Below are 18,312 nucleotides of genomic sequence, written 5' to 3' on the forward strand. Positions count from 1 at the left end.
TATAACTTAACCTTAAACATTTATTCTTGCAGAGACCAGAGCTGTACTGATATCGTTCCGTTTTATAATAACCTGAAGAAGAAAATGATGTCAGATGAGGAAGACGAGGTAATATGAGTTTCTGAGAATGAACAGAATCATTTGATGATGATGGCCCTTTATTGTCACTTGTACCTAGCTAGGTGCAGGGAAAATATTTGTTTTTGCGTACAAAGTACACAAAAGAGTCGCCACAAAGGTGATGACCAAGTTACAAAAAGTACTCATCCCTTCATCTTTCCCCACCACCCCCCCCCCCCCCCCCCCATGTCGGGACCCTCTTAGTTCTTGGCGGTCCTCCTTAGTTATCAGTGGGGCCCCCAAGCCACATCCCCCTTTGTTAACTGCAGTTCCCCCCACGCCGGGAGCCTTTTGTTATCAGCAGTTCCCCCCCTACGCCAGGTCCCCCTTTGTTCTTGGTGATGCAGCCCATCCACTTCAGCCCGACCCCCTCCTGGGCCCATCTTGTCCCTGAGGTTCGACCCGACCCCTTCCTCGGCCCATCTTGTCCTTGGCCCAACTCTGTTCCAGGCTCTAACCTGACCTCGTCCTTGACCCACCCCGATCTCGTCCTCGACCCACCCCAACCTCGGGGCTCCGATCTGACCACCTTGCTTCGACCACTCGCTCCGCACCAGCTTCTCCGTAGGCCGAGGCACCCTGTGGGCTGGGTCCTCCTCCGTGGTCTGACCTCAGCGGGACAGTCGGGCCTACTCACCCAGTGTTTCGCCGTGCAAAATAAACACCATTAAATGTAAAAACATACGATCTCACTTGGTGACAGAATAAATGGATTCAGGCAAGACACGAATGTGTCCATTCTACTCACAAATGCTTGGTTTTAATGCTCAGTCCGTCCTGAAATATCCGATTTCAAGCGGGGCATTACATGGGAACGTGGGTGCAATAATTGTTCTTGGGATGTCAGGCATTAAATGCCATTAAAAAAAGCCTATATTCCCAATGCTTAGTACTTTCTACGAACTAAGCACTTCTGTGAGAAAGATGAATGTGTCAATAATCTTTGTATTCTTAAGACATTTATTTCATGATGTGCTGTGGTATAAATTGAACATATTAACATTTATTTCATGATGTGCTGTGGTATAAATTGAACATATTAACATTTGGAGCAAAGGACAGAATCAGACACTACGTAACTCTGTGGCTCAACTGTCTCCCCATAATTATTTACTTGCCAAAATGTAGAGTGTTATGTTAGCCAAAGACATTTTCATTTTATATCTTGCTTGAAAGTTCCAGTTATTCTGAAGCAATCCTGAGTTATCCAAAGCACGCTAATAATTTATTTGATAATTCTTAAGTTGTTTTCTCTTATTTGGATCAATAGGATCATGAGGCAGAGAATTCTGATGTTCCAGGAACCTCTACCAGGAATGCAAAGGTAGTCTGATTTGTGTCTTGTGTAATATAAGTCCTGGTAGCAAGGCCTAGCTAGAGGCCTAAATCAGCCAATCTGGTGAATAATTTTTACCTGTTGGATTTTTGGGTGTGGTAAAAGAGAAAATATATTGTCTGCTACGTGTAACTGTCACATTAATCTATTACTTTAGATACCCTTTCGATTATTTTTAAGCACATGACCTATACCTTGTTCAGACTTTAGAGATACAGTGCAGAAAGTCCCCTTCAGCCCACCGAGTCCGCGCCGACCAGCGATCACCCCGTACACTAGCACTATCCTACACACTAGCGATCATTTTGCAAATTACCGAAGCCAATTAACCTGCAAACCTGTACGTCTTTGGAGTGTGGGAGGAAATCGGAGCACCCGGAGAAAACCCACGTGGTTACAGGGAGAACGTACAAACTCTGTGGTCAGGATCAATCCCGGTTCTCTGGCGCTGTAAAGCAGCAACTCTGCCGCTGCGCCACTGTGCTGCCCTGTTTCTATAACCAGTGTCTATTTTATCCATTGTGCTTCTGTGAGAAAGATGAATGTGTCAATAATCTTTGTATTCTTAAGAAATTTATTTCATGATGTGCTGTGATGTGGATTGAGCAGGTTTCTTTGGAGATAAAAGGGCATTCATGTTCCAAGGTGCCCAGTTACAGGTTGGGGCCTGCAGTAAAACCTCCCATCAACCTCCCTTCACCTAAGGGCGGCGGTAGAATTGCTGCCTTACAGCGCCACAGACCAGGGTTCGATCCCAACTACGGGTGCTCTCTGTGTGGAGTTTGTACCTTCTCTCCGTGACCTGCGTTGGTTTTCTCTGGGTGCTCCGGTTTCCTCTCGCACTCCAAAGACGCACGGGTTTGTAGGTTAATTGGCTTCGGTAAAATTGTGAATTGTCCCTCGTGTGTGTAGGATAGTGCTGGTTTGCGGAGATCGCTGGTCGGCGCGGACTCGGTGTACCGAATGGGCCTATTTCCATGTCGTATCTCTAAACTGAGAGCCAGGCTGTCAAAAGTAGAAAATGCACGGGGCCAAATATATTTTTCCATTGGGAATGATGAAGGCTCGAGCTGGAAGATGCTGTTGTACATGTTGGGGCATAATCTTTTAACTTGTTTTTGGGAAATGCAGGAGTACCGTCCGAGGAGGACCCAGCGCAGTTGTGTTCAAACGCATGATATAAATGCATGGAAGGAGCAATGTCGAGAGCTGCTGGAGCTAATCTTTCAATGTGAAGACTCAGAACCTTTCCGCCGGCCTGTAGATTTATTTCAGTATCCGGTATGTAAATGCCTAAGTTTCTTCAGGTGATTGCATGCTGGCTGTTTATGTGGTTAAACATGTGTATCTTTCAACTAATAGTGTGCTTAAAAGAAATTATAATAAAAGGTGAAGGAAAGAACTGCAGATGTTTGTTTACACAAGATGCTGGAGGAACTCAGCATCTGGATGCTGGAGTAGTTTCTCCGGAGAAAAAGAATAGGTGATGTTTCGGGTCGAGACCCTTCCTCACTCAGACTGAGCGTCAGGGGGAGAGGGAAATTGGAGGTATGAAAACGTACAGAACAAATTAGACCCGGCACTAATAGCCAAGGAGCCCACAATGGTCCATTGTTGGCTGTGGAGGAGGTGATAATGAAGGGATTCAGTGAAACTAGCAAGACGACTAGGATGGGGGAGGGATGTAGAGAGAGGGGATGCAAGACAACTAGGGTGGGGGAGGGACAAGGAGAGAGGGGGTGCAGGCCGACTCGGGTGGGGGAGGGACAAGGAGAGAGGGGGTGCAAGCCAACTAGGGTGGGGGACGGGGGGAGAGGGTTACTTGAAATTAGAGAAATCTAAGTCATACCGCTGGGTTGTAAGCCGCCCAAGCAAAATATACTTTTCCTTCAAATTGCGTGTGGCCTCACTCTGACTGTGGAAGAGGCCCAGGACAGAAAGGTTAGTGTGGGACGAGGAGTTAAAATGTTTGGCAACCCAGAGATTGAGTAGGCCAAGGCAGACTGCGTGTAGGTGTTCAGTGAAACGATCGCCCAGTCTGTGCTTGGTCTTGCCGATACATAGGGGTGGAGGAGCTGGAAATTCATAAGATCATAAGTGTTACGAGCAGAAATAGGCCATTCGGCCCCTCAAGTCTACTCCGCCATTCAATCATGGCTGATCTATCTCTCTGTCCTAACCCCATTCTCCTGCCTTCTCCCCATAACCTTTGACATCTGTACTAATCAAGAATCTATCTATCTCGGCCTTAAATATATCCACTGACTTGGCCTCCACAGCCTTCTGTGGCAAAGAATTCCACAGAATCACTACCCTCTGACTAAAGAAATTCCTCCTCATCTCCTTCCTAAAAGAATGTCCTTTTATTCTGAGGCTATGACCTCGAGTCCTAGACTCTCCCACTGGTGGAAACATCCTCTCCACATCCACTCTATCCAAGCCTTTCACTATTCTGTATGTTTCAATGAGGTCCCCCCTCATTCTTCTAAACTCCAGTGAGTACAGGCCCAGTGCCGACAAACGCTCATCATAGGTTAACCTACTCATTCCTGGGATCATTCTTGTAAACCTCCTCTAGACCCTCTCCAGAGCCAGCACATCCTTCCTCAGATATGGTGCCCAAAATTGCCCACAATATTCCAAATACGACCTTATAGAGCCTCAGCATTACATCCCTGTTTTGGTATACAAGCTCTCTCTCGAAAAAAAAATGGTAGCATTGTGTTTGCTTTCTTTACTACCGATTTGACTTGCAGATCAACTTTTTGGGAATCCTGCACCGGCACTCCCAAGTCCCTTTGCACCTCCGATTTCTGGATTTTCCCCCCATTTAGAAAATAATCTACACCTTTATTCCTGCTACCAAAATGCACGACTCCACACTTGGCTACACTATATTCCATCTGCCATTTCGCTGCCCACTCTCCCAACCTGTCCAAGTCCTTCTGCAGAGTCCCTGCTTTCTCGTCCCTACCTGCCCCTCCACCTATTTTCGTATCATCCGCAAACCTGGCCACAAAGCCTTCAATCCCCTCGTCCAAATCATTAATATACAACGTGAAGAGCTGCGGCCCCAGGACCGAGCCCTGCGGAACTCCACTAGTCACTGGAAATTCAGAAGTGGTTGACATGTTTTATCACGTGGCACAAACACAATGGGACTGGATTGCATTGTAAACTGAATAGACACCGGTGTAGTGGGTCTGGACACGGCAGGAATCAGGCAAGACGCCAGGTAAGAATTAACAGTAACTTTAATGCAGCATCAGAACATCCACTCTCTTCAGTCTCCCGCACGAGTAAACTCTAGCCCCTTCAAGCAAACCCCGTAGCACCAGACCCCTCTACAGCCTTGTCCACTCAGTGCTGAGGGGGATGACCCAGGGAGTGGACTAATCCCCCCTGTCCACTCAGTGCCGAGGGGAATGATCCAGGGAGTGGCCTAACCCCCGGGGACCGCCACATCGGTACCTTTTAGGCATCTTCACTCATCACAGTATATTGAGCCATGTGCATTTTTAGCTCTCATGTCAGTGCATGCAGGTGTGATATTTTTTTTTGTCAAGCAACACACCAGTCAGCGGGAAATTAGAGGAGCAGTTGCGTTGGAAGATGGCGGAGAGTTGTATGAATAATTAGTGGGAGATTTTACCGTCCCTCATCTTGACCGGGTGACAAAAAGTGGAAAGGGCCAACCAGCGATCCACGCACACTAACACTATCCTACACACACTAGGGACAATTTACAATTGTACCAAGCCAATTAACCCTACAGGCCTGTGCGTCTTTGGAGCGTGGGAGGAAACCGGAGATCCTAGAGGAAACCCATGCGGGTCAATAGACAATAGGTGCAGGAGGAGGCCATTCGGCCCTTCGAGCCAGCACCGCCATTCAATGTGATCATGGCTGATCATTCTCAATCAGTACCCCGTTCCTGCCTTCTTCCCATACCCCCTGACTCCGCTATCCTTAAGAGCTCTATCCAGCTCTCTCTTGAATGCATTCAGAGAATTGGTCTCCACTGCCTTCTGAGGCAGAGAATTCCACAGATTCACAACTCTCTGACTGAAAAAGTTTTTCCTCATCTCAGTTCTAAATGGCCTACCCCTTATTCTTAAACTGAGTCCAGAACGCCTTGTTCTGGACTCCCCCAACATTGGGAACGTGTTTCCTGCCTCTAACGTGTCCAACCCCTTAATACTCTTATACGTTTCGATAAGATCCCCTCTCATCCTTCCAAATTCCAGTGTATACAAGCCTAGTCGCTCCAGTCTTTGAACATATGACAGTCCCGCCATTCCGGGAATTAGCCTAGTAAACCTACGCTGCACGCCCTCAATAGCAAGAATATCCTTCCTCAAATTTGGAGACCAAAACTGCACACAGTACTCCAGGTGCGGTTTCACTAGGGCCCTGTACAACTGCAGGTCACGGGGAGAACGTACAAACTCCGTACAGCCAGCACCCTAGTCAGGATTAAACCCGGGTCTCTGGCACTGGAAGGCAGCAACTCTACCGCTGTGCCACTGCGCCACCCAATTGGTGCATCAAAAACAAAGATGTATGGGTTTAAGTTGAGGAGTATTCAAGGGGTTTTGCTGTGCAAGTATATATTTTTTACCCAGGGACTGGTTGATCTCTGGAAGGCATTGCCAGCAGAGTTGGTGGCGTCGGATACAATCGCTCTGTTTAAGAGGCTTTTAGACAAACATTTAAATAGCCAGGGCACAAAGGGGTATAGTCCTAAAGCAGGAAATGGGATTAGTGTTCCGTATGTAAAACGATTAGCATGGATAAAGTCACCGCGTCATACTGCATAGTTCAGTTCATTTTAGTTCGTTGTCACATGTACCGAGGTACAGTGAAAAGCTTTAAATGGAAATTATGGAATACAGGTATGATGTTTTTTTTGTCAGTGAGAATTAGAGGAACAAATGTGTAGGAAGACCGCACGCGGATAGTTGTGAGAATAATTAGAGATTGAAATGGGGCTTTCAGCTCAACTCATCCATGCTGAACAAGATGCCCCATCTACGCTAGTCTCACTTACCAACATTTAGCCCATGTCCCTCTAAACCTTTCCTATCCATGGCAAAATGTATTTTAAATGTTTTAATATCTGGGTCATCTATTCCCCTTTCCATAACTACATTGAAAATGTTAGTCACAGATTCTGTACCCGAGAGTGTTGAACTGCCAGTCCTGCCCTTCTTCCAACTATGTTCCTGGGATTGCAGCAACATCGTGTCCCCTGTGTGCCAAGCAATGTTCTAAACTCATCGGCATTACTGTTCAGAGTCATTGTATTAAAATAGGTACAATTTGGTCTTGCGCTACTCCCACTATCTTACCCACATTTGTTCTGTCTAATGGACATAGCTTTCCTTCTGTGTTTGACTGTATCTCCTCCTCCTCCCCACCCCACCCCCAACTGCAGAGAACAATATATTGTATCCAGTTCCCTGTCAAATTAGGTTAAACCCTCCCCCTGCCCCCCCCCCCCCCCCCCCCCCCCCAACTGTGTTAGAAACCCTCTGCAAGGAAATTGAACCAGTTACAGTTCAGGTGAAAAACCGTGTCCAGTGTTTGTTTTTAATTAATGCTGTAAACGGTTATTGCTGTTCACAGCAACAATCACAGGCTTTCTTATAATATATATGGGATATTCATTTTATTGTTTTTTTTCACAAAAAAAGAACACGTTCACTGATACCTTTGTAATGCAGAAATCAGTATTGGGAATGTCCTCAGCTATTTCATTTTGAGCGAAATGTTGGGCAGAAAACCAGGTTTCTGAAGTACATTCGGAGGCGATGTCACCAAAATGATGCTATTTGATGGAAGAACTTTGAAGAAATTCTTGATGAAAGATTTGCGATATTAACCCCATAAATCATCGATATACTGAATCTCTTGTTTGTTTGTTCCTGAACTACAGCCAAAACAGTGCACGATAGCGCAACAATTTTAGGCCCACCTCATTCACCGTCATCCCTTTGGTGCTAATGGGAGAACTTTCATTGAAATCGGTGTTATATTTTTAAAGTTATTCACATTTTAAAGTTTAAATCTATTCCCGGGGGGGAAGGGGAGGGGGGAGGAGAGGGTGCTGCACCAATGCAGGAGAGGTTTGGGCCCAACGGGTCTACTTGGTCTAGTTATTTCTCAAACTCTTGACCTTGATTTAGGTGTCTTGATTTAATTTCCAAAACACTTACCCTCTCTTTGTATATATTTTTTCTTTTAGGATTATAGAGAGATCGTTGACACACCGATGGATTTTGGCACAGTAAAGGAGACACTGGAGGCTGGAAATTACGAGACACCAATTGAATTGTGCAAAGATGTCCGCCTTGTTTTTAGCAACTCCAAGTCTTACACTCCCAGCAAAAAGTCAAGAGTAAGCCAAATGATGAAATTAAGAACAACATCTATCTGGAACAGAAACAAAGATTGTCAAAGATTGTTACAGTGTTAAAGATTCAAAGAAAGAAGCAGCACAGAAACAGACCATTTGCCCACCAAGTTCATGCCGAACAACAGTCATCCATTTTACATCAATCTGACAATAATCCAATTGTTTATTTCCCTTCACATTCTGAACAACTTCCTCCAACTCACATATACATTAGGGGCAACAAACAGTGGTCAATTAAACTACAAACCTGCATCTATTTGGGTCTGTGAATGTAAACAGGAGAATCTGGAGGAAACCCACATGGTCACATGGAAAATGTGCAAATTGCACACCATATCCAAGGTCCAGATTTAATCTATTGAGTCCCTGGTGCTGTGAGACTGCAGCTCTACTAGCTATTCTACTCTGTTGCCCCAGTATAGTTATTTCAACGGTGCTTTATTGTCACATGTCCAAAGTGCAAGGACACAGTGGTACTCTCTTCTTGCAGAATAGTCCAGTAGCGTATCACCATACTACCCCCTATTAGCAAGTGTACAGCAATAGTCTACTGAGCCCGCATGCAATGTTAGGCACCAATTCTTAACTAGAAATTCTATTTTTTTACACCCTGTACTAGCCAATGGCTGTTTAGCTGACTATTTGTAGAAAGTAGACTGGCTTTTATTCAACTGCATCCCAGGATCCAGAAATTTCCATTTCATTCCCATAAGCATTATGAAACCAAAATTTTCGGTTGCCACCTTAATCCCAAAAAGGGAATTAATCTCTCCTTTGAAGTAATATGGACAAAAGGCAAGAATAGTTTTAAGGTCTTATCATGCTTAGCAAAGTAGCTCAAAGACTCCACAATCTAGTGTAAAACTATTAGATGTGACATTTTAGTTCAATCTGACATGCACAGTACTCTGCAGAATTTTGAGTTGTGAAGAAATCATCATTCTCACTGTTTTTGTATAAATTTACTGCAAACAGAATCTTGAATGTAACTTAACATCCTTTAAGTATAAAGCAGTCCTCGTTGACACTGAGGAGTTGTATTTACCAACTTAATGTCTTAGATATCTCCGTACTCCTGAAAAGTGGAGTTTGCATTTAAATAGTTCCTTTAATGACTTCAGGATTATCCATGGATCGCATTGCTGCGATTTGGGAGAGTAGTTTCCAACATGATGAACTCAAGTGCAGCAATTTATCCAGCGCCAAAATCAAAGTGCAAATTTGTTGTTTTTATCATGTTCAGTGAGATAAAAGTTGTTCAGGATGCAAATGAGCCCTAATCTTTTCGAATACGACTGAAAAAAGTCTTCATTTATTAAAGGATTGCATAGTTCGCCAGAAGTGAATAATTTTTGGATGGTGCAATTAAAACGTTAATAATTTAATCCGTTTTCATGCGTCAAGACTAAACTCAGAGATATCGCCCGTTAATCGGGAAATATGGTTTCATTTAGAACCTAGAACTGTACAGCACAAGAATGGGTCCCTTTCAGCCCACAATGTTTGTGTTGTAACAGGATGCCAAGTGAAACTGATCTCATCTGCCTGTACATGACCCATATCTCTCTTTTCCTGCACTTCCATGTGCCTGTCTAAAAACCTCTGAAACACCACTATTGTATCTGCCTCTGGTACCACCCCAGGCAATGTGTTCCAGGCCCCCACTATTCTCTGTCTAAAAAAAACCTGCTTCGCTGTAACATCTCCACTAAACTCCCCTTCCCACCTTATAGCTATGTCCTCTAGTGTTTGGACATTTCCATCCCGGGCAAAAAGGTTCTGACTGTCTACCCTATCTCTGCCTCTCATAATTTTACATACTTCTATCAAGTCGTCTCCCCTCAACCTCCGATGTTACAGCGAAAACAATCCAAGTCTATCCAACCTCTCCCTGTAGCTTATATAGTTTTTAAAAAAATTATTGAAATAACGTAATAAACTGCAATGTATTTTAAGGCTTATTGCAATGTGATATCTAGACATTTAAAACACTCTTATCGACATTGCTCTTGCATTACAATTAAATCTTCCTTCTCACCAGATCTACAGTATGAGTTTACGGCTATCAGCGTTGTTTGAAGACCACATCAGCTCGGTCATTTCTGATTATAAGGCAGCGGTTCGATTTTTTTCAAGAAAGAAGCCATGCAAACAAAGGCAGAAGCGAAGAAGAAGTAGCTCTAATTCAAGCAGTGCTGCATCGAGGTACATTAATTCAGGGTAGACAAGGCGGTAAACAGTTCTTAAATTTGCTGCATCGTTAATACTCAATAGTGCTTTATCACATATGCAACTGCATGGTGTAATTCTTTTTGCATATATTACACATGTAGGCGCCGTCATTTTTGGTGCCATTATCCAAAGTTCAAAGTATGGTCGATATATTGGAGGAGTTCCCGTGAACCAAGGTCCTTCTCTTCCTCTCACCCCCATCCCCCCCCCCCCCCCCCCCCCCATTGCTAGGTATAGAGAAGTTCAAGTTGGTGCCATTTTGAAGGAATGAATTTAAATGTGTTTCTTATGTGAACACATTGACTATTAAAAAGAATAGGTTCTCATTGGCTACATTTTGAAATCACCAGACCTGTTAACTGCTTGTGTATGAAAGTTAGCTGTTCTTGCATATTTCAAAGATTTCCAATTTATTGTGGTAAAATCTATCATGGGACCAGAGCGTTTTCACCTGCTGGACAAAATAATCTTAATCCGCCCCATTTGTTGTAGGAGCTAAGTTAGGCCATTCGACCCATCAACTACGACTATGCCATTCATTCATGGCTGGTCTATCTTTCCCTCTCAACCCCATTCTTCTGCCTTCTTCCCATAATTTCTGACACAACTCCTGAACAAATGATGGATTTCTTGTGTTCTGAGTTGACATGAACCTGACTGGCAGATTGACCTCTTTTGCAATGATATACAAGTAAAAGCAACAACAAAAAAATATTTTGTGCAATTTGTTATGAAGTTCTCTTAAATTCCATTGTACATGGCATTGGTAGGGATAGAGTAGGCATGACCAGTTGAAATTAAGTCAAATATATATATATATATGTCTGTTCCAAGGATCAAGTATAGGTTCATAAGATCATAAGTGATAGGAGCAGAATTAAGCCATTCGGCCCATCAAATCTACTCCGCCATTCAATCATGGCTGATCAATCTCTCCCTCCTAACCCCATTCTCCTGCCTTGGCCCCATAACCCCTGACACCCATACCCTTGCCCTAGGTTGCGTAGTAGTATTGTCCTAAAAGGCATAATATCTACTAAAGTGTAAGGTGAGGTGCCGCAGTGCACACTTTCAGTTGTGCCAGAACGCCCAAGTCTTTCTATCGAATCTTTCATCATAGCAGAGGTTTTTATTCATGCTCCACGTCGAGAAGGGAAGTCATACCCTTCTCTAACTCAAAATGCGCCATGCCAGCTGCACACTGGTGTGAGTACCTCACTGTGCACGGCGATTGTTTTCAAGTATGTACACAATTTGTAAAGCTGTGAGAAAGAGTCGAACTATGGGACTAATTGCATAACTCTTTCAAAGAACTATTGAGGGCGTGCAGCGTAGGTTTACTAGGTTAATTCCCGGAATGGCGGGACTGTCATATGTTGAAAGACTGGAGCGACTAGGCTTGTATACACTGGAATTTAGAAGGATGAGAGGAGATCTTATCGAAACGTATAAGATTATTAAGGGGTTGGACACATTAGAGGCAGGAAACATGTTCCCAATGTTGGGGGAGTCCCGAACAAGGGGCCACAGTTTAAGAATAAGGGGTAGGCCATTTAGAACTGAGATGAGGAAAAACCTTTTCAGTCAGAGAGTTGTGAATCTGTGGAATTCTCTGCCTCAGAAGGCAGTGGAGGCCAATTCTCTGAATACATTCAAGAGAGAGCTAGATAGAGCTCTTAAGGATAGCGGAGTCGGGGGGTATGGGGAGAAGGCAGGAACAGGGTACTGATTGAGAATGATCAGCCATGATCACATTGAATGGCGGTGCTGGCTTGAAGGGCCGAATGGCCTCCTCCTGCACCTATTGTCTATAGAACTGCTCTGTGAGCGATGGAGATCGTCTGCCGTGTGATTTGTGGATCTTGAAGACGGTATCTTTTGATGCAGTTGAAATATAGTGTTGCAGTCTGAATACTAATTTAACAAAAAATGATTTATTTTTGATGGGGGAAAGAAATAGTGTAGACATAAAATACTCTAGTACCTTAACCATCTTCCTTTGATTAAACATTTTGTTTAGGTTAATTTAGAGATTTAGTTCAGTTTAGAGATACAGCACGGAAATAGGCCCTTCGGCGCACCGAGTCCGCACAAACCAGAGGTTCCTGCACATTAACACAACCCTACACACACTGGGGACAATTTTACCAATGCCTATTAACTTATACGTCTTTGTAGTGTGGGAGGAAACCGGAGTACCTGGAGAAAACCCATGTGATCACAGGGAAAATGTACAAACTCCATACAGACAGCAACCCATAGTCAGGATCGAACCCGGGGCTCTGGCACTTTAAGGCAGCAACTCTAGTGCTGTGCCACCGTGCCGCCCCTAAACATTGTTTAAACATTTAGTTCCGGAGCTTCAGTTACTATTTGACTTTATTTTATTGAGTGCAGTTACCAAGATATAAAGGCAAAGGCAATTCTTGCCACTTCCCTTGAAGAAATTGGACAAGAGCAAATTAAGGATTTGCCGTATAATTGTCAAAATACATTTCTGATGGGTTGTGTGTCCATCAACATATATGAGGATATGCAATAACAGGATGAGTTTTCCATTACAGCCCTGAAAGGAAACGAAAATTTTTGAAACCTCAACCTAAGGCAGAGCTCGGGGCTTCACCTTTACCGATGCCTGTGAGAACAACGAGTGTGAAACCCGCTGTTGTTCATGCCAACGGTAAATCGGGGGAATCTGCTACGATCGCCCGTACCCGAAGTACACGGCTACGACAGGGGACGTTTCCTGGCATCGAAGCACCACCTTTATTTGGGGCAGTGGCAGCTGTTCCAAAGTCCTTAGTGGCTGCATCAACAGGAAGTGCAAGTAAGTACTTTGCTGCAGAATATCTTTCATTTTGTGGTTGGCAGTCAGATTTGTTATGTTTCTGCATCCCAATGATAAAAAAAAATGAGCTGGCGTGGTCCTCCCAGGAGGTTGGTTGCCAAGAGAGCTGCCACCATATATGGCTCTGGGCAGGAGCCATCCTCCCATGTACTTGGATTGTTTCCTCTGGAACGTCAGAGTTATGGGTAGACTTGATAGAAGGATGTAAAACTATGAGAGGTAGAGAGGGGAGCCAGAACCTTTTTCCCCCTGGGTGGAAATGTCCAACGGTGAGAGGGGGAAAGTTTAATTGAGATGTGTGGGTGCAGGTTTTTTACACAGAGAGTAGTGGGGGCCTGAAACTCGCTTGTACTCGCTGGAATTTAGAAGATTGAGGGGGGATCTTATAGAAACTTACAAAATTGTGTGAGAAAGCAAATGGTATGTTGGCATTCATAGCGAGGGGATTTGAGTAGAGGAGCATGGAGGTTCTGCTGCAGTTGTACAGGGCATTGGTGAGACCACACCTGGAGTATTGCATACAGTTTTGGTCTCCTAATCTGAGGAAAGACATTCTTGCCATAGAGGGAGTACAGAGAAGGTTCACCAGATTGATTCCTGGGATGGCAGGACTTTCATATGAAGAAAGACTGGATAGACTCGGCTTGTACTCGCTGGAATTTAGAAGATTGAGGGGGGATCTTATAGAAACTTATAAAATTCTTAAGGGGTTGGACAGGCTAGATGTAGGAAGATTATTCCCGATGTTGGGGAAGTCCAGAACAAGGGGTCACAGTTTAAGGATAAGGGGGAAGTCTTTTAGGACCGAGATGAGAAAGTTTTTTTTCACACAGAGAGTGGTGAATCTGTGGAATTCTCTGCCACAGAAGGTAGTTGAGGCCAGTTCATTGGCTATATTTAAGAGGGAGTTAGATGTGGCCCTTGTGGCTAAAGGGATCAGGGGGTATGGAGAGAAGGCAGGTACGGGATACTGAGTTGGATGATCAGCCATGATCATATTGAATGGCGGTGCAGGCTCGAAGGGCCGAATGGCCTACTCCTGCACCTATTTTCTATGTTTCTATGATACGCATTGCCAGGGGTGGTGGTGGAGGCCAATACAATAGTGGCATTTAAGATGCTTTTAGACAGGCACGTGGAAGTGCAGGGAATAGATGGATATAGATCATGTACAGGCAGATGAGATACGTTTAACTGGGCATCACGTTTGGCACAAACATTGTGGGCTGAAGTTCCTGTGCTGTACTGTTCTAGATTCTTTGTCCTTGCAATCTGGCAAGTATAAGAAAACTGCATTTATATATTTTTAAATGCGGGTGCATATTGCTGTGCTCCAGTTTAAGTAAGTGTTATGCTCTTTACTTTATGAGTATCAGTCTTTATGAAATTGAAATTCATGCGTGGACAAATATTATTTTAAAAATATTTCACCCCTCATGCACCGCAGACACAGGTGCGAGCGCACGCGCACACACATGCACACACACACACACAAACCTTCGCATACACACAACCCTTCACGCACACTCACACACACACGCACTCACACACATGCGCACACGCACTCTCAAACACACATACACACACGCACTCACACACACTCTCAAGCACACATACACACACACACATACACTCTCAAGCACACACACTCTCACACACACTCTCAAGTGTGTGTACACTGGAATTTAGAAGGATGAGAGGAGATCTTATCGAAACATATAAGATTATTAAGGGGGTGGACATGTTAGAGGCAGGAAACATGTTCCCAATGTTGGGGGAGTCCAGAACAAGGGGCCACAGTTTAAGAATAAGGGGTAGGCCATTGAGAACTGAGATGAGAAAAAACTTTTTCAGTCGGAGAGTTGTGAATCTGTGGAATTCTCTGCCTCAGAAGGCAGTGGAGGCCAATTCTCTGAATGCATTCAAGAGAGAGAGCTAGATAGAGGTCTTAAGGATAGCGGAGTCAGGGGGTATGGGGAGAAGGCAGGAACGGGGTACTGATTGAGAATGATCAGCCATGATCACATTGAATGGCGGTGCTGGCTCGAAGGGCCAAATGTCCTCCTCCTGCACCTATTGTCTATTGTCACACATACACACACACACACACTTACCCTCGGCCGTTCTGGCAGATTGAACAGGAGTGTTCACAGTTATGCCAATTTGTTCCTGTACAAACGGAATGGAAACAGGCATGAGCCATTTGATCTTTCATGAGCCTATGAATGTGCCATTCAGTAAGATGGTCCCAGTTGGTTTTCTTTTTCTCCTTCACTGTCGTAGATTAACAATTTGAAATAACTGAATGGCTCACTAGGATATGTCAGCGGGTAGTTTTGATTCAACCACTATTGTGTTGGATTGGAGACATTGCAGAAACGCCATTTTTCATTTTCTAAAAGAGATTGATACAGTAAAATGTTGATGCCAATTTATCAACTTCCTGGTTACTTTCCCTAATAGTGACACACTTCCAGATTTTTTTGAAGCTAAGTTCAGATTCTGAAGTTTCAAACCTGAACTTCCATCCATTAGACTATTTTAGATCTTCCGTTTTTTCATGCTCATTGATTCATCTCTATCCCCCATTCCCCTACATTTTGTTCAATCCTCCACCTCATTCTTCCCCGACTTCCTTCCACATGCCACAAAGTTGGGACACCGCCCCTTTAAGATTGATTCCCAAGGGATTGTGAGACGCATATCATCTACTTCTCAAACCAACATTTTTATGCAGTGGTCTGGCCCATTGAATTCCTCAATATTGGAATAGAAAAAGAATATTCTCAAGAGTCAAGCGGTCTGAGTTATTAGACCCAGAATTAGTTCTTCATATCTAGTCTTTATAACTGAATGTTTAATACAACTTCAACTATGTAAACCCTTCTATGGCTATCGGATGCTTTATAGCATCTGTAAAATGAAAATTAATTGGAAACTTCGAATGTGGTTACGCTAATGGTAAATCAAAAGACATAATTTCTTTTCTTGTTTAATATTTTAGCAGAAAATAATTCTAAGCCATCGAAAGCCCAGAACAATATACTTAATCCTAAACTATCTGAATCAAAACCCAATACAAAGACTTCATTGACAGGTGAAAAGCCTCAGAAAAGGAGGTTCCCACGAAAAAATAAAGCACCAGCCTTCAAACAACCTAAAGGCAAGTTTGTTTTAAAAACTGGCACATTGCAATCAGTTGATTCTGTAATCAAGTATGTAATAGATTGTTGTGATGACACCTTAGTGGGGAATAACCTGTTGATATGTTGTAACCTGTTCCATTGTATCCAGCTTGTGTCACTAATGTGCCCAAGTGGTTAACTATTAACACCACAGTAAATAGGGCATGAAATTCTATCATGTTGTCCATTGTTTACGTGTCTCATGTAATTAGGTTTCTCAGTTTCATCATCTCCTTCATCTCCTTCTCCTTGAGTAATGACCATTGTTTGTCAGGGGTGTGTGGATATATTGCTAATTTTGCGCTTCCCCATTGTTTGAGGAACAATTGACTGCATTCATGAAGAACTGCACGCTCTCTATGCCAGCACTGAGTTGCAGATGAATTTCAGTGGCTATCACTTCAATATTCAGCTGAAGTGCAATAATGAATGGAAAGTTTTCATTTTCCACCATCATGTTTATGGGGACAAAAGTATCAATTTCTGATTCTGACGTAGTCTGCTGTAGTTCAGCTGTCTTGTAACTTACATACCTGGCTTTTATGTGATATATGGGTCATCTCCCCCTCCCCCACTTCCTTGGCTCCACACTGCTCTCTAGGCTTTAACTAATCAAGTGGTGCTTCTGTGAATGAGTCATTACGGTTTTGAAGAATAGATTCTGATCAGGACTAACAAGGGTATTTATTCACAAAATGCTGGAGTAACTCAGCAGGTCAGGCAGCATCTCAGGAGAGGAACTTCTTCAGACTGAAGAAGTTGTCTCGACCCGAAACGTCGCCCATTCCTTCTCTCCTGAGATGCTGCCTGACCTGCTGAGTTACTCCAGCATTTTGTGAATAAATACCTTCGATTTGTACCAGTATATGCAGTTATTTTCTTACAGGACTAACAAGGAGACAAACCGCAATAGTGTTAAGGGATAATCATCATTTTCTGCTGCACACTGCATAGTTCAGCCATTATGCAGTTTGGCCCACAACTGGAGACTTCCAGCAGCTCCATGAGAAGGGCGGCATGGTGGCGCAGCGGTAGACTTGCTGCCTTACTGCGCCTGAGACCCGGGTTCGATCCTGACTGGGTGCTATCTGTACGGAGTTTTATGTTCTCCCCGTGACCTGCGTGGGTTTCCTCCTGATGCTCCGGTTTCCTCCCACACTCCAAAGACGTACAGTTTTGTAAGTTAATTGGCTTTGGTAAATTTGTAAATTGACCCTTGTGTGTGCGTAGGATAGTGTTAGCGTGCGGGGGTCGCTGGTCTGAGCGGACTCGGTGGGCTGGAGGGCCCGTATCTCCAGCCAACCTAACATGCGCTGTATCTCTAAACCAACCTAAACTAAAGAAGCAGAAGCGGAAGAGGGTCTTGTCTGTGAATGGCTCCTTATCTTTCCAGAGAGACAGTCAATGAATGAGTCACTGTCACATCATGACACATATGGGTTTGTGGATTATCAATGCTAAATTATCATAGCAATACTCATGTCCAGTTGGGAATATCAGCTTAAACTTTTGAAGATGCTATCTCCTTTCAATTATTAACAAGATGAACAAGGCGTCGCCATGCCAGAAATTAAGAGGAACATTACTGTCGGAGATAATCTTAAACCAGCCTCAGACCTTTGCTATCCATAGCCAACACTCTCTAAATTTGGGCATTGTTTACAATATTTTCTCCTGCAAATGTTAACAATATTCCAATGTTTAACAACCACCAGACAGTTTGCTATTATGATTATTGTGTTGCTAATGTTCAGGAACTTGGGGATATCTTCCTGTGATGTTTTATCAAACCATTCACACAAATGATATTCCCTTCATATTATGTGCACCAATGCAATTCAAAGTATTATGTACTGGGGCACCTGTGCAATAACAAAATCTTGTATCTATAAGATGCCTACATGTGAAATGAAATGCTAATACTTCCTAAATGAAATAAATATGATATTGGATTTGTGTAGGAAGGAACTGCAGATCCTGGTTTACACTGAAAATAGACAAAATGCTGGAGTAACTCAGTGGGTCAGGCAGCATCTCTGGAGAAAAGGAATTGGTGATGTTTCAGGTCGAGACCCTACTTCAGTCTGAACAAGGGTCTTGACCTAAAACGTCACCTATTCCTTTTCTCCAGAGATGCTGCCCGACCCGCTGAGTTACTCCAGCATTTTGTGTC

The 18,312-nt window shown here is 43.7% G+C and overlaps 1 protein-coding gene across 2 annotated transcripts in view; it reads left to right on the forward strand.

The window, feature by feature from the left end:
• phip (PHIP subunit of CUL4-Ring ligase complex) overlaps positions 1-18,312 on the forward strand; it is a 205,731-nt gene that overhangs the window by 181,922 nt on the left and 5,497 nt on the right. For both annotated transcript variants that reach the window (XM_078399830.1, XM_078399831.1), the window contains exons 33-39: positions 33-108; positions 1,391-1,444; positions 2,588-2,737; positions 7,704-7,856; positions 9,916-10,079; positions 12,671-12,933; positions 15,959-16,117. In XM_078399830.1, coding sequence (XP_078255956.1) covers positions 33-108; positions 1,391-1,444; positions 2,588-2,737; positions 7,704-7,856; positions 9,916-10,079; positions 12,671-12,933; positions 15,959-16,117 — 1,019 coding nt within the window. The remainder of the gene's footprint in view (positions 1-32; positions 109-1,390; positions 1,445-2,587; positions 2,738-7,703; positions 7,857-9,915; positions 10,080-12,670; positions 12,934-15,958; positions 16,118-18,312) is intronic.

Source organism: Rhinoraja longicauda, chromosome 5 (assembly GCF_053455715.1).
Source record: "Rhinoraja longicauda isolate Sanriku21f chromosome 5, sRhiLon1.1, whole genome shotgun sequence".
NCBI lineage: Eukaryota > Metazoa > Chordata > Chondrichthyes > Rajiformes > Arhynchobatidae > Rhinoraja > Rhinoraja longicauda.